The sequence below is a fragment of the Scyliorhinus torazame genome, chromosome 14 (genome assembly GCF_047496885.1).
Source record: "Scyliorhinus torazame isolate Kashiwa2021f chromosome 14, sScyTor2.1, whole genome shotgun sequence".
NCBI lineage: Eukaryota > Metazoa > Chordata > Chondrichthyes > Carcharhiniformes > Scyliorhinidae > Scyliorhinus > Scyliorhinus torazame.
In genome coordinates, this window is record NC_092720.1 from 214425408 (window position 1) to 214441547 (window position 16140).

The following is a 16140-nucleotide window of genomic DNA, read 5'->3' on the forward strand; positions in this document are numbered from 1 at the left end:
CTGGTTGGCTGTTGACCCCTAGCTCCGCCCTGAAGGCGGAGTATAAGAACCCGTGCTTCTCCCCGCCGCTCCAGTCTGTTGCTGAACTGCGGGGAACAAGTCACGCTTAATAAAGCCTCATCGACTTCATCTCTATTCGTCTCTCTCGTAAGTCATTGTGCGCTACACCCACCACTAATGTCAGGCTCACCAGTCTATAATTACCTGTATTATCCCTACTTCCCTTCTTAAACAAAGGGACAGAATTGGCTAATCTCCAGTCCTCTGGAACCTTGGTTGTGGTCAAAGATGTGCAAAGATATCTGTTAAGGTCCTCGCCTCTCTTGCCTCCCACAGTAACCTGGGATATATCCCATCCGACCCAGGGGACCTGTCTACCTTAATGCATTTTAAGATATCCAGTACTTCCTCCTTCATTATGCTGACATGTCTGAGAGTATTCGCACACCCACCCCTAGCCTCAATATCCGTCATGTCCCTCTCCTTGGTGAATACTGATGCAAAGTACTCATTAAGGATCTCACCTATTTCCTCTGACTCCATGCATATCTTCCCTCCCTTTTACTTAAGTTGGCCTACTTTTTCCCTAGCTCCCCTCTTGCTCTTATATATGTTTAAAGACCTTGGATTTTCCTTGACCCTGCTTGCCAGTGACATTTCATGCCCTCTTTTCGCCCTCCTAACTCCCCTTTTGAGTCATTGTTATTGACTCTCCTGATCTGAGGCAAATAATACCCATGGCTGGGACCTGTCTGTGGGACAGCAGGGCATGTCCACGCACCAGTGGGTATCCATATCACCTCTCGGGGTCCAAGGTTCCTCAAAGATCCGCTCAATTCAGCTTCGAGACTCGTTGTCATGAGTCACCATGAGGAGGCAATGAAGTGGTGCAGCAGAGACTTGCACACTGGGGTCCCTCTTCACAGTGAACTAGCAAGCTGCAGTGGATCCAGCTGAGGGCAGTAGAGCGGAGCTGTTGATTGGCCGTTGCAGGGGAAATTTGCATACGTCCGCGTGCTCACCCTAACTTGGAGGCGTACCTGAACAAGAGACCCTAGCTGTTCAAGTGAAGACAAGCATCCAGCAGAGGGCAGTAGAGCGGAGCTGTTGATTGGCCGTTGCAGGGGAAATTTGCATACGTCCGTGTGCTCACCCTAACTTGGAGGTGGTTTGTGGAGGAGCTCTTGTCAAGTGACACTTAAACCCGAAACACTTCTTCAGTGTTTCTCTCCCTACCCCCTCCTCTAACCAAAAAAAAAACCAACCGCTGGTAAGGATCAAGAGGAAGGCTCGAGGGCAGGTAGAAGTGGAAAGTTGAACCGTGAAGTCACAGCCTGCAGGTAAGGGATTGGCTGGTGACTGGTAAGTAGTTTTTATTTATTTTCCCTCTGGTGTTATCGTGCGGGGCGCAGAGGTTGCTGAGTGAGTGCTTGCTGAGAAGGGGAGTGAACAACAGGTAAGCTCTTTCTTACTTTTTTTTTAATCTAGAGGGGATGACAGGGCAGGTCGTGCAATGTTCCTCCTGCAGAATGTTTGAGGTGAGGGACGCCGTCAGTGTCCCTGCTGATTTCATCTGTGGGAAGTGCACCCATCTCCAGCTCCTCAGAAACCACGTTAGGGAACTGGAGCAGCAGCTGGATAAACTTCGGATCATTCGGGAGGCAGAGTTGGTCATAGATAGAAGCTTCAGGGATGTAGTTACTCCGAAGAATAAAGATAGATGGGTGACGGTGAGAGGGCTGGGGGGAAGCAGTCAGTACAGGGATCCCCTGTGGCCGTTCCCCTTAGTAACAAGTATACCACTTTGGATACTGTTGGGGGGGGGACCTACCAGGGTTAGGCCATGGGGTTCAGGTCTCTGGCACAGAGTTGCTCAGAAGGGAAGGGGGGAGAGGAGTAGAGCATTAGTCATTGGAGACTCCATAGTTAGGGGGATAGATAGGAGGTTCTGTGGGAACGAGAGAGACTCACGGTTGGTGTGTTGCCTCCCAGGTGCCAGGGTGCGTGATGTCTCGGATCGTGTTTTCGGGATCCTTAAGGGGGAGGGGGAGCAGCCCCAAGTCGTGGTCCACATAGGTACCAACAACATAGGTAGGAAAAGGGATGGTGATGTAAGGCAGGAATTCAGGGAGCTAGGGTGGAAACTTAGATCTAGGACAAACAGAGTTATTATCTCTGGGTTGTTACCCGTGCCACGTGATAGCGAGACGAGGAATAGGGAGAGAGAGGAGTTGAACACGTGGCTACAGGGATGGTGCAGGAGGGAGGGTTTCAGATTTATGGATAATTGTGGCTCATTCTGGGGTCGGTGGGACCTCTACAAACGGGATGGTCTGCACCTGGACCAGAGGGGTACCAATATTCTGGGGGGGGGAAATTTGCTAATGCTCTTCGGGAGGGTTCAAACTAGTTCAGCAGGGGCTTGGGAACCTGAATTGTAGCTCCAGTATACAGGAGGTTGAGAGTAGTGAGGTCACGAGTAGGGTTTCAAAGTTGCAGGAGTGTACCGGCAGGCAGGAAGGTGGTTTAAAGTGTGTCTTCTTCAATGCCAGGAGCATCCGGAATAAGGTGGGTGAACTTGCAGCATGGGTTGGTACCTGGAACTTCGATGTTGTGGCCATTTCGGAGACATGGATAGAGCAGGGACAGGAATGGTTGATGCAGGTGCCGGGATTTAGATATTTCAATAAGCTCAGGGAAGGTGGTAAAAGAGGGGGAGGGGTAGCATTGTTAGTCAAGGACAGTATTACGGTGGCAGAAAGGACGTTTGATGAGGACTCATCTACTGAGGTAATATGGGCTGAGGTTAGAAACAGGAATGGAGAGGTCACCCTGTTAGGGGTTTTCTATAGGCCTCTGAAAAGTTCCAGAGATGTAGAGGAGAGGATTGCAAAGATGATTCTGGATAGGAGCGAAAGCAACTGGGTAGTTGTTATGGGGGACTTTAACTTTCCAAATATTGACTGGAAACTCTATAGTTCGAGTACATTAGATGGGTCCGTTTTGTCCAATGTGTGCAGGAGGGTTTCCTGACACAGTATGTAGATAGGCCAACGAGAGGCGAGGCCATATTGGATTTGGTACTAGGTAATGAACCAGGACAGGTGTTAGATTTGGAGGTAGGTGAGCACTTTGGTGATAGTGACCGCAATTCGATTATGTTTACTTTAGTGATGGAAAGGGATAGGTATATACCGCAGGGCAAGAGTTATATCTGGGGGAAAGGCAATTATGATGCGATGAGGCAAGACTTAGGATACCTCGGATGGAGAGGAAAACTGCAGGGGATGGGCACAATGGAAATGTGGAGCTTGTTCAAGGAACAGCTACTGCGTGTCCTTGATAAGTATGTACCTGTCAGGCAGGGAGGAAGTGGTCGAGTGAGGGAACCGTGGTTTACTAAAGCAGTCGAAACACTTGTCAAGAGGAAAAAGGAGACTTATGTAAAGATGAGACATGAAGGTTCAGTTAGGGCGCTCAAGAGTTACAAGTTAGCTAGGAAGGATCTAAAGAGAGAGCTAAGAAGAGCCAGGAGGGGACATGAGAAGTCTTTGGCAGGTAGGATCAAGGATAACCCTAAAGCTTTCTATTGATATGTCAGGAATAAAAGAATGATTAGGGTAAGAGTAGGGCCAGTCAAGGACAGTAGTGGGAAGTTGTGCTTGGAGTCCGAGGAGATAGGAGAGGTGCTAAATGAATATTTTTCATCAGTATTCACACAGGAAAAAGACAATGTTGTCGAGGAGAATACTGAGATTCAGGCTACTAGACTAGAAGGGCTTGAGGTTCATAAGGAGGAGGTGTTAGCAATTCTGGAAAGTGTGAAAATAGATAAGTTACCTGGGCCGGATGGGATTTATCCTAGGATTCTCTGGGAAGCTAGGGAGGAGATTGCTGAGCCTTTGGCTTGATCTTTAAGTCATCTTTGTCTACAGGAATAGTGCCAGAAGACTGGAGGACAGCAAATGTTGTCCCCTTGTTCAAGAAGGGGAGTAGAGATAACCCCGGTAACTATAGACCAGTGAGCCTTACTTCTGTTGTGGGAAAAATCTTGGAAAGGTTTATAAGCGATAGGATGTATAATCATCTGGAAAGGAATAATTTGATTAGAGATAGTCCACACGGTTTTGTGAAGGGTAGGTCGTGTCTCACAAACCTTATTGAGTTCTTTGCGAAGATGACCAAACAGGTGGATGAGGGTAAAGCAGTTGATGTGGTGTATATGGATTTCAGTAAAGCGTTTGATAAAGTTCCCCATGGAAGGCTACTGCAGAAAATACGGAGGCATGGGATTCAGGGAGATTTAGCAGTTTGGATCAGAAATTGGCTAGCTGGCAGAAGACAAAGGGTGGTGGTTGATGGGAAATGTTCAGACTGGAGTCCAGTTACTAGTGGTGTACCACAAGGATCTGTTTTGGGGCCACTGCTGTTTGTCATTTTTATAAATGACCTGGAGGAGGGCGTAGAAGGATGGGTGAGTAAATTTGCAGATGACACTAAAGTCGGTGGAGTTGTGGACAGTGCGGAAGGATTTTACAAGTTACAGAGGGACATAGATAAGCTGCAGCGCTGGGCTGAGAGGTGGCAAATGGAGTTTAATGCAGAAAAGTGTGAGGTGATTCATTTTGGAAGGAATAACAGGAAGACTGAGTACTGGGCTAATGGTAAGATTCTTGGCAGTGTGGATGAGCAGAGACATCTCGGTGTCCATGTACATAGATCCCTGAAAGTTGCCACCCAGGTTGAGAGGGTTGTTAAGAAGGCGTATGGTGCGTTAGCTTTTATTGGTAGAGGGATTGAGTTTAGGAGCCATGAGGTCATGTTGCAGCTGTACAAAACTCTGGTGCGGCCGTATTTGGAGTATTGCGTGCAATTCTGGTCACCGCATTATAGGAAGGATGTGGAAGCATTGGAAAGGGTGCAGAGGAGATTTACCAGAATGTTGCCTGGTATGGAGGGAAGATCTTATGAGGAAAGGCTGAGGGACTTGAGGCTGTTTTCGTTAGAGAGAAGAAGGTTAAGAGGTGACTTAATTGAGGCATACAAGATGATCAGAGGATTGGATAGGGTGGACAGTGAGAGCCTTTTTCCTCGGATGGTGATGTCGAGCACGAGGGGGCATAGCTTTAAATTGAGGGGAGATAGATATAAGACAGATGTCAGAGGTAGGTTCTTTACTCAGAGAGTAGTCAGGGCGTGGAATGCCCTGCCTGCAACAGTAGTGGACTCGCCAACACTAAGGACATTCAAATGGTCATTAGATAGACATATGGACGATAAGGGAATAGTGTAGATGGGCTTTCGATTGGTTTCACAGGTCGGCGCAACATCGAGGGCCGAAGGGCCTGTACTGCGCTGTAATGTTCTATGTTCTATGTTCTATGATGCACAACACCACCCTGTGGTAAAACTGCTGCATTACAGAATACCAGGAATAGAGCTGAATGTATGCTTCTTGTCCCTGGGAAATGCTTCACAGCCGGTGTCATCAGCCACAATTATTTCAATGTTATGTTGAAAGGGTGTTTCCTCTTATGGGTGAGACCAGAGTCCTCAGAGGCAGTGTTGTAAAATTAGTGGTTGCCCTTTTGGGACAGAGATGAGGAAAAAATGTTTTCTGTGCGGGTTGTGCAACTTTGGAACTCTGCCTCAGAAGACAGCAGAGGGCAGGGTGATTGGAGGTAGTTGGAGATATGGAACTCAAAACAAACGGATCAATGATGATCTTATTGAATGGTAGAGCAGGCTTGAGGGGCTGAATGGCCTACTCTTCCTCCTGAGCTGAATTATCCTGAAATCGCTGGAGTTGGGTTGACAGCGAGAAAATTGTGGCTTGTTCCTTTCCACCCCCTCTCTACAAATCTTTCAGCAGCGGCATGTGCCCTGAAATCTCCCAGACCCTCTGGTTCCTGTTGCTTCTCATGGAAGGCCTACTAAAATTAAGGTTTAAATGATCCTTCACTTCCTTCTAATATTGTCATGTGAGAGTACCTTTAAGAAATGGGCGTTTAAGAAATGGGTGTTCATAAAAATACCTGTAGTGGATGTATCTTTAAGAACGGGGTGTTTATCAGTGATGTCAGAGTGTGGGTGGAGCTGGGCTGTCTGCTTTACTTTTGTTTTAGGCTCTTTGCTGCAGGGTGTGTTTAGTTTTGTTTTGAGAGCTGGATAGCTGCAAAGCAAGGAGCTGTATAAGGATCTCTCTCTGCAAACTAAAGACTGTCTCCAGATCAATTGGCTGATTTCAAAGTGCTGACTGCTCTCAGCAGTGAATTTAAACCTGATCTCTGTGTTAAAAAGGGTCTTTTGCCTTTCATAGATTATCATAGAATTTACAGTGCAGAAGGAGGCCATTCGGCCCATCGAGTCTGCACCGGCTTTTGGAAAGAGCACCCTACCCAAGGTCAACACCGCCGCCCTATCCCCATAACCCAGTAACCCCATCCAACACTAAGGGCAATTTTGGACACTAAGGGCAATTTATCATGGCCAATCCACCTAACCTGCACATCTTTGGACTGTGGGAGGAAACCGGAGCACCCGGAGGAAACCCACGCACACACGGGGAGGATGTGCAGACTCCGCACAGACAGTGACCCAAACTGGAATCGAACCTGGGACCCTGGAGCTGTGAAGCAATTGTGCTATCCATAAGGCTACCGTGCTAGCCTTATGGATATTAATAAGGAAAGATTAAGGTATACTTATAGAATCTTGTATCTGTGGGGGGGTTAGTGTTGATAGTTGTTAAGATGTTTACTATGTGTTTATAAAGTGTTAACTGGTTTCATAAATAAACATTGTTTTAATTTAAAAGTATTGTAGATCTCTGTGGCATCACACCTGTAAAGTGGGCCCATGTGCTCCCCATAACCACAATCTAGTAAAAGTTGTGGGTCAGGTGAACTCCATGATACACTTGGGATTCTCTAAACCCTGGCCCATAACAATATCAAAATAACCTAACGGATGTTTAACTAACATTTCACTACTGCACTACTCTTCCAAGTGTAATTCTGAGATTAACAATCAGAATACCCTTTATCACCCAACATATTCATGGGGGGTGAGGGGGCAGGATTTCCTTCCCCCGTCTCCGTTGTTGTGGGCATGAATTGGGGGGGGGGGGGAAGACCCAAAATGACTTTTCCGCTGGTGGGATTTCCCTGTTCGATTGTGCCCGACCCCCCCCTCCCCACACACACACCACCAGTGATGTGACGGTGGTGGGAACCCCACTAAATTCATTTAAATATGATTAGCAGGTTGTCTTGACGGAAAATGCCCGATGATTGGCCAGGGGGCACAGTGGGGGTTTCTGTCGCAGAGGTTTGGGAGGGGGGGTTCTCTGGTGGATGGGTTGGCTTCTGTGTCTGTGGGGCTGTTCCTTTATGAAATCTTTATTCCCTTTACAATGGGTGCATGGAGCCGAGGTTGCAGGTGGGGCAGGCACATTCAGAGGCCACCCTGCCAACATGACATCGTGGGACTTGCCTCCAGGATTCCTTTTTCCCGAAGTGTTAAAAAATTCAGCAGGGAAAGCTGGTAGTGCAGCCGGCAGGCTACGCGTCACTTTTCCCACCCGAGTTGTCACTCAGGAAAAAAAATGAGAAAATTCCATCCATATAAATTGATTAAGTGATCCAGTATTTCTCTAAAGAACGCAAGAGGGAATAGTTAGAGTTAGAGTTTGTTCTAATGTTTCGGCACTTTATTTCATAACTGTAAACATATTTTCCAGTTTAATGACTTTTAACGGAATTATTTACACTGAAAATAGAATTTTATTTCTGTTCTTTTCAAATGATCTCCCTGAAGATTAAATGTGAAGTTGTTTGTCTATTTTACAGAGAAATTCTATGTTCAGGTGCCTGACGAGCCCATCATAGTCACTGTGGGTGAAGATGTTGTTTTAGAATGCCAACTGGTACCAGTTAAACATCTGGATAACCTGGAGATTCGATGGTTTAAATCAGACTCAGCTTCACCAGTACATTTAAACAGCAATGGACAGGATCGACCTGACGCACAGGGCAAAGCTTACAAAGGGAGGACGGAACTTTTTAAAGATAAGTTTCCCCATGGAAATGCCTCTCTCAAACTGAAGAAAATAAAAACATCAGATGAAGGAAACTACACCTGTTTCATTAACTTGCAAACATACCAAGCTGAAGCAGTATTAAACCTGAAAGTTGAAGGTTTGTCCATCTCATTGCAAACTAAGAAGTCTTTGTAAACTAAGTAAGAATGGAAAATGAAAATCGCTTATTGTCACAAGTAGGCTTCAAATGAAGTTACTGTTAAAAGCCCCCAGTCGCCACATTCCGGAGCCTGTTTGGGGAGGATGGTACAGGGATTGAACACGCGCTGCTGGCCCTGGTCTGCTTTACAAGCCAGCTATTTAGCCCACTGTGCTAAACCAGCCCCAGGGCAGCACGGTAGCATTGTGGATAGCACAATTGCTTCACAGCTCCAGGGTCCCAGGTTCGATTCCGGCTTGGGTCACTGTCTTTGCGGAGTCTGCACATCCTCCCCGTGTGTGCGTGGGTTTCCTCCGGGTGCTCTGGTTTCCTCCCACAGTCCAAAGATGTGCAGGTTAGGTGGATTGGCCATGCTAAATTGCCCTTAGTGTCCAAAATTGCCCTTAGTGTTGGGTGGGGTTACTGGGTTATGGGCATAGGGTGGAGGTGTTGACCTTGGGTAGGGTGCTCTTTCCAAGAGCCGGTGCAGACTTGATGGGCCGAATGGCCTCCTTCTGACTGTAAATTCTATGACATAGTCCAACTTTAACCTGGTGCTGTAAGATGTTCTTACTGTGCTCACTCCAGTCCAACGCCGACATCTCCACTTATGGCTTTGTAAACTAAGAATTCATCATTTTGGTGAATATGAGGCACAATAGTCAAGTTGCAACATTTTGAAATCGTGAATGACAATTTTCAAGTTTCATATTACTGGAAAATGAAAATCATGAAGAATTTACAGGAAGGTTCCAGATTTTTGTTCAAAATTTCAACTGCTTTCTATAACTCAAGCTCAAAATTTATGCCATTCTTCAGATGCTGGTTCAGGTTCAGGGTCTGGTTTAGCACACTGGGCTAAATAGCTGGCTTGTAATGCAGAACCAGGCAGCAGCGCGGGTTCAATTCCTGTACTGGCTTCCCCGAACAGGCGCCGGAATGTGGTGACTAGGGGCTTTTCACAGTAACTTCATTGAAGCCTACTTGTGACAATAAGCGATTATTATATTATTATTATGAAATAAGATTGTATCACCTGGTGTACAGACAAAGCAGGGAAGAGAGAGACGTTTCTTTAAAATTGTTCATGGGATGTGGGCTTTGCTGGCTTGACCAGTATTTGCTGCTCACCTCTAATTGCCCTTGAATTGAGTGTCTCCCCAGGCCATTTCAGGGGGCAGTTAAAAGTCAGCCACCTTGCTGTGGATCTGGAGTCACATGTAGGCCAGACCAGGTAAGGAAGGCAGATTTCCTTCCCGAAAGGACATTAGTGAACCAGATCGGTTAAATAAACAGAAACTGGTGATATTAATTTGGCAGTTATTGATGAAGGCATTGAATGAAGATGAAGGAATGATTGTGATTGTGAATGCTGGAAACAGGAAACATTATCCGATTCACAGACAGACTCCTGTCTGGGAAACAAGGTTCACAAGTGGCGGTGGTGGCAGAAGAGTTTTGCACAAATAAAAGTTTGAATCCCATCAAATCCTAATTGCAGGTTTTGGACACCGGCCTTGGATGCAGCTGGAGGAAAACAATAAAGGCGGACTTCGTATTGTGTGTAAATCAGATGGATGGTATCCTGATCCAGTGATACGGTGGGAGGATGGGAATGGACAGGATGTGACCGCACAGTCTGAATGTGAATTCCTAAAGGACTCCAGAGGCCTTATTACTGTCCAGAGTCATGTTGACGTCACAAGTGACTCGGTAAACAGGTTTTCATGTTTCATGGAAAACCCGCTATCGAAGAAAAGACGAGAGGCCCATGTCCAGATATCAGGTAGGTGCAAAATTAGAAACCGGTCTCCTCTCCTGAGGGAATTAACTCGGACTGGATGTGGATCCACGGGCACTGTTTCCCATATGGAGCATACCCAAGGGGTGGTTTTTCTATTTAAATCAAAAGGGTTGGCTTGCTAGTGCTATCTGTGATGCTGCAGGTGAGCCTATTGTGTCCTCACCCAATGTCCACATGTTCATATTGCAACAGTGATCGCTGGATAGAGATTCAGAGCAAGATCATTCACGTTTTACATGGCTGAGTATTATTGTTTACCTGGGATACAGGTGAATGTCACTGTTGGCCGGAAACTGCTGAAGCAACAGTGTGGGAAGGGGAGAATAGAACTGGGGCGTCATTCTCCGACCTCTGCCGGGTTGGAGAATCGCCGGGAGCTGACATGAATCCCGCCCCCGCCGGTTGCCGAAGTCTCCGGTACCGGATATTCGGCGGGAGCGGGAATCGGGCCGCGCCGGTTGGCGGGCACCCCCGCTCGATTCTCCGGCCCGGATGGGCCGAAGTCCCGCCGATAAATTGCCTGTCCCGCCGGCATGGATTAAACCACCTTTTGAACGGCGGGACAAGGCGGCGTGGGCGGACTCCGGGGTCCTGGGGGGGGGGGGGGGCGCGGGGCGATCTGGCCCCGGGGGGTGCCCCCACGGTGGCCTGGCCCGCGATCGGGGCCCACCGATCTGCGGACGGGCCTGTGCCGTGGGGGCACTCTTTCCCTTCTGCCTCCGCCACGGTCTCCACCATGGTGGAGGCAGAAGAGACTCCCTGCACTGCGCATGCGTGGGAAACTGTCAGCGGCCGCTGACGCTCCCGCGCATGCGCCGCCCGGGGATGTCATTTCCGCGCCAGCTGGCGGGGCAACAAAGGCCGTTTCCGCCAGCTGGCGGGGCGGAAATTCCTCCGGCGCCGGCCTAGCCCCTCAATGTTGGGGCTCGGCCCCCAAAGATGCGGAGCATTCCGCACCTTTGGGGCGGCGCGATGCCCGTCTGATTGGCGCCGTTTTGGGCGCCAGTCGGCGGACATCGCGCCATTTCCGGAGAATTTCGGCCCTGTTGTCTGTAAAACGTCAGACACTTTGAACAGTTTATTAATCAAACGTTTTACCCAGGTATCTTTATAGACAAGACAAATAAAGAACAATGTAAGTGTATAAATGAAAGAACTTTATTCAACAAACAGTACACCAGTTAAATTAACCCTTAAATTATCCCACTAATAACAGACCCAGGATTCATATTACTACCCGTGCCAATGAGCTCCGTCGTGTTGGGGGTCTGATTCTCTGAGTCTCGATTTCCTTGACGTCTTCTTAAGCGAAGGTGGGTCTGGCACTTGGCTTCCTTCTGCCCCTGGTCAGTCACCTCAATTACCTCTGCATGGCGTCTTCGCTGCTGGGAGGTCCGGGGGTTCGATTCTTATACCCCTCCCGCGCCTTTCCAGATTGTTCTCCGGCCCCAAAACGAAGAGGTCACAGGGTGGGAGTAGCACCACCCATTGGCGTTCCTAATGGCCACCCAGCAGGACCCCAGGGGTTCATTTTCTGGTGCCTTGTTTGTATTTAACCTTGCCTATTTCAAACAATCGATCCATGAATAGAGGATTATCTGTTGATGGGTGATTGATTTATTCAGCCATATGAATAGAGCCAATTGTCTCTTGATAGGTCAAAAACAGAAAATGCTGGACAATCTCAGCAGGTCTGACCGCATCTGTGGGGAGAAAAGAGAACTAACATTTTGACGCTTGATGACTCTGTCCAAGCTTTGACAAAACGTCACCCAGACTCGAATCGTTAGCTCCCTTTTCTCTCCGCAAATGCTGTCAGACCTGCTGAAATTGTCCTTTTTTTTTGTTTCAGATTCCAGCATCTGCAGTAATTTGCTTTTGTCCCCTGATGGGCGTATTCAAACATGGCCGCGTTTGAATTCTAAAAGGCTCTTTGCTGGAGCTAGCTGCGGATTGATTTAAAATGGCTAATGTTTAATTTAAAATGACCACTGTACATTTTACCACATAACACTTTGGACGCAAACTTCCGGCTGCGCTGCGCCAGAAAAGCATCTCACCTCGGCGCAGTGTGGCCGGTGAAAGCCAGGAGACCCCGCTCCCGGGATCCACCCGGTTCACAACACCTCCCGAGAGTCAACGCAATCTCGCGAGACATTATCCACAGTGGGCAGGATCCGTTTTTCGCAAATCTTCATATTCGAGCGAGGCAGTAAGCCTTACTCTAATGTGAAGATTCCTGAGATACCTGAAGCTTTGGGATTCTATCCCTTCACCTCAGAGACCTCGGGTGAGTGCTGTTTGTACAGGGCAGCAAGGTAGCATAGTGGCTTCACAGAGCCAGGGTCTCGGGTTCCATTCCAGGCCTGGGTCACTGTCTGTGCGGAGTCTGCGTGTTCTCCCTGCGTCTGTGTGGGTTTCCTACGGGTGTTCCGGTTTCCTCCCACAGTCCAAAGACGTGCAGGGATAGGTGAATTGGCCATGCTAAATTGCCCTTAGTGTCCAAAAAAAAAAGGTAATGGTGGGGTTGCAGGGATAGGGTGGAAGTGTGGGGATAGGCTGAAGGTGTGGTCTTAGCTAGGGTGCTCCTTTCAAGGGCCGGTGCAGACTCGATGGGCCGAATGGCCTCCTTCTTTGTAAATTCTGTGTCTGAGATGGAACGGCAATTGTGGGGGTCTCCAGGAGGATCGGAGGCCCCAACTGCATACCCTTTGGGCTGGGTGTGCCATCTGAGTACCCAGTTCAGCCTGTGATTGGCCTGCCATCCGTGCCCTGTATAGCCTGTGATTGGCCTACTATCTGTACCCTCCCCAGTCTGTGATTGACTCCTAGGACACCTATCACAGACTAGGGTACGGATAGCTACACCAATGAAGCTGACATTTAATTGTCCTCTAAAGTGTCCTAAAATGCTGCTCAATCACACAAATCTGTTGGAAAAGAAAAGGAGAAACAAGCTGCATGGATTTCTCATTTGCAAGCGGGACTGAGAGCAATAAATTTCACATCAGCCGTTGACTCTGCAAGATCCTCCTCACTAACATCTGGGATTTGGCCATGGCGGGGAGTGCTGTCCCAAAGACCAGTTAAGCAACAGCCTGATGCAATCATACTACACATGTTTCAGTCAGCGTGACTCCTCCATTACTGTACCCTGGGTATATCCTGCCCCAGATTATCAGAGATACGGCCGCAGTGATAGATAGTCAGGTGGGAATGGCATTGAGAACTCACAAAATTGACGCGGGTCCCAATGAAAGCCTCATGGTTACAGGTCAAATGTGAGCAAGGAAACTGCTCACTGATTTACATCCCCCCCCCCCCCTCCCCAACTATTGTCATCAAGGTTCACTCAATCACCAATAGCCGGCTTATTGGTGCTCAGTATTTGTTTCTCCAGAGCTTAAGCATGGATCCACATCCTGAATTCCAGAGATGAAATGGGAATGACTGTCCATGATGTAAAGGGTTGCATTTATCTGACTGGCTCCAAGCGACCCGAGTAAAACTTAGATCAATGGAGATCAGAGAGAATCTCTATTGGGCTGGAGTCATCGCTGACGAAAGGAGGATCATTGTGGTTGTGAGAGATCAATATCTCAACCCCAGAACATCACTGCTGGAGTTCCTCACGGCAAGGTCTTGGGTTTAAATTTTTTTACCTGCTTCATTAGTGATCTTCCCATCGTCATGAAGCTGAAGAAGGGCTATTTGCTAATTGTCGTTCTCTTCTCCAATTTGCATTTCTTTTGATAATGAGGCAGTCCATGCTGCTTGCAGCTAGTGCTCTAAGCTTGATGTAGTGCGATTCTTGCTTTGCTACTTAACTGCCAAATAATGACAAACTCCAACAAGAATGAACTGTACACTTCACTTGACATCACCAATGCTCCAGTATCAGTGCTTCGATTGAGTCACCATTAAATCAGAAATGCACCAAGACCAGCCACACAACTGTAGTGGCGATGACAGCAGCTCAGAGGCTGGGTATTCTGCAGCACGGGAGGGGGGGGGGGGGGGGGGGGGGGGCGGCACGGTAGTACAGTGGTTAGCACAGTTGCTTCACAGCTCCAGGGTCCCAGGTTCGATTCCCGGCTTGGGTCACTGTCTGTGTGGAGTATGCACTTTCTCCCCGTGACTGCGTGGGTTTCCTCCGGGTGCTCAGGTTTCCTCCCACAGTCCAAAGATGTGCAGGTTAGGTGGATTTGGCCATGATAAATTGCTCTTAGTGTCCAAAAAGGTTGGATTGGGTTACGGGAACAGAGTGGGAGTGCTCTTTCCAAGAGCCGGTGTAGAGTCGATGGGCCGAATGGCCTCCTTTTGCGCTGTAAATTCTATGAGTGTAGCAAGTGGCAAAGCTCCTGATTCCCTCGTCTTTCTATCAACTACAAGGCACAAGACAGGAGGTTATTTCCCTTGTGGGAGAGTCTAGGACCAGAGGGCATAATGTCAGAGTAAGGGGTCGCCATTTAAGACAGAGATGAGGAGGCACGATGGCACGGTGGTTAGCACTGCTGCCTCACAGTGCCAAGGACCCGGGTTTGATTCCTTCCTTGGGTGACTGTGTGGAGGTTTGCACACTGTCTGTGTGGGTTTCCTCCAGTTTCCTCCCACAGACCAAAATGTGCAGGTTAGGTGGATTGGTCCCCCTAAGTTGTCCCTTAGTTCAAATGTTAGGTGGGTTACGGGGAAGTGAGGTTCGGCAGGATGCTCTTTCAGAGGATCGGTGCAGACTCGATGGGCCAAATTGCCTCCTTCGGCACCAAGGGGATTCTATGAATTTCTTCTCTCACAAGGTAGTGAATCTGTGGAATTCTTTACAGCAGAGAGCTGAGGAGGCTGGGTCATTAGGCATGTTCAAGGCTGAGATAGATTTTTAATCAGTAAGGAAATCAAGGCTTATGGGGATACGGCAGGAAAGTGACGTTGAGGATTGTCAGATCAGTAATGATCTCATTGAATGGTGAAGCAGACTCGATGGGCTGAATGGCCTACTTCTGCTCCTATGATGATGTAATGCTGGCTCCAAGCCTGGTTGGGTGCAGTTGCCCTAACGCGCAAAGCTCAGTAACATTCAGGGCAAAGAAGCCTATTAGATCACCGCCCTACTTTCCAGATTCAGCACCTCCTCCGTCCACCATTGTTGCATCCTGACCAAACCGTGACCTCCATCAGCAAAGGCGACAGGCACAGAGGAACAGCATTATCTCCAAGTGTCCCCTTTAACCTTTGAACTTTTGACTTCCACCAATGAAGACATCTGAGGAACCTGAGCAGAGAGAGAGTGTAGAAGTTGACAAGTCCAGTGGGGCAACTCCGGCAAGCTGAGGAAGGCAGAGCCTCGATCCAGAATCTAAGAATAAACAAAACCATTGCTACAGCTGTTTCTGTGACTTGAAGATAGCATTGGTGGATCCATGCCATCCAGACCTCGTTAAACAGGTTCTGCAAGACGTGTTATTCTTTTGAAGAAGATCGCCATGGAACTCTATTCGGTTGTGCTGCGCCATCGACCAGGAATCAAGTTAGCTCCTGGTAGAAGAGGAACTGACATAAGGAAGACAGAGCTCGTGACTGAGATTGACCACTGTGATGAGTAGACTGTGGGCCAAATTGTACGATATAAGTTAAATCTGCATTTAATGTGTAATTAGTAATTTATAATTGAATGCAATTTGCCTGTTATCACCTTTAAATAATATTGACTCTGGATTTAAGAACATCAATGATTAACTAAGACAGCATTTAATGTTTGCTTTGATTAACTCTTGTCTAGTAAACTTCCTTCTGTTTTAACTGTGTAATCTTGCAACTTCATTCTTTTAGTGAGCAACTGGGATCTCTTTATTTTTCAAAAGAAAGTTACTAATATAATTTGGATCGGGGTCACTACCTGAGATTAGTCTTAGTCTTAAAATGAGGAGAAAGAGCTCAGTGATTGAATCATAGAATTTACAGTGCTGAAGGAGGCCATTCAGCCCATCGAGTCTGCACCAGCCCTTGGAAAGAGCACCCCACTTAAACCCACACCTCCACCCTATGCCCTTACGCCACCTAAACTTTTTGGACATCAAGGGCAATTTACCATGGCCAATC

General features: G+C 47.8%; 1 protein-coding gene across 1 annotated transcript in view; it reads left to right on the forward strand.

The window, feature by feature from the left end:
• Positions 1-16140, forward strand: part of LOC140389154 (uncharacterized) — a 181570-nt gene that overhangs the window by 152171 nt on the left and 13259 nt on the right. Inside the window, exons 20-21 of the mRNA XM_072473313.1 lie at positions 7851-8198; positions 9742-10026. Of these exons, the coding sequence (XP_072329414.1) occupies positions 7851-8198; positions 9742-10026 (633 nt within the window). The remainder of the gene's footprint in view (positions 1-7850; positions 8199-9741; positions 10027-16140) is intronic.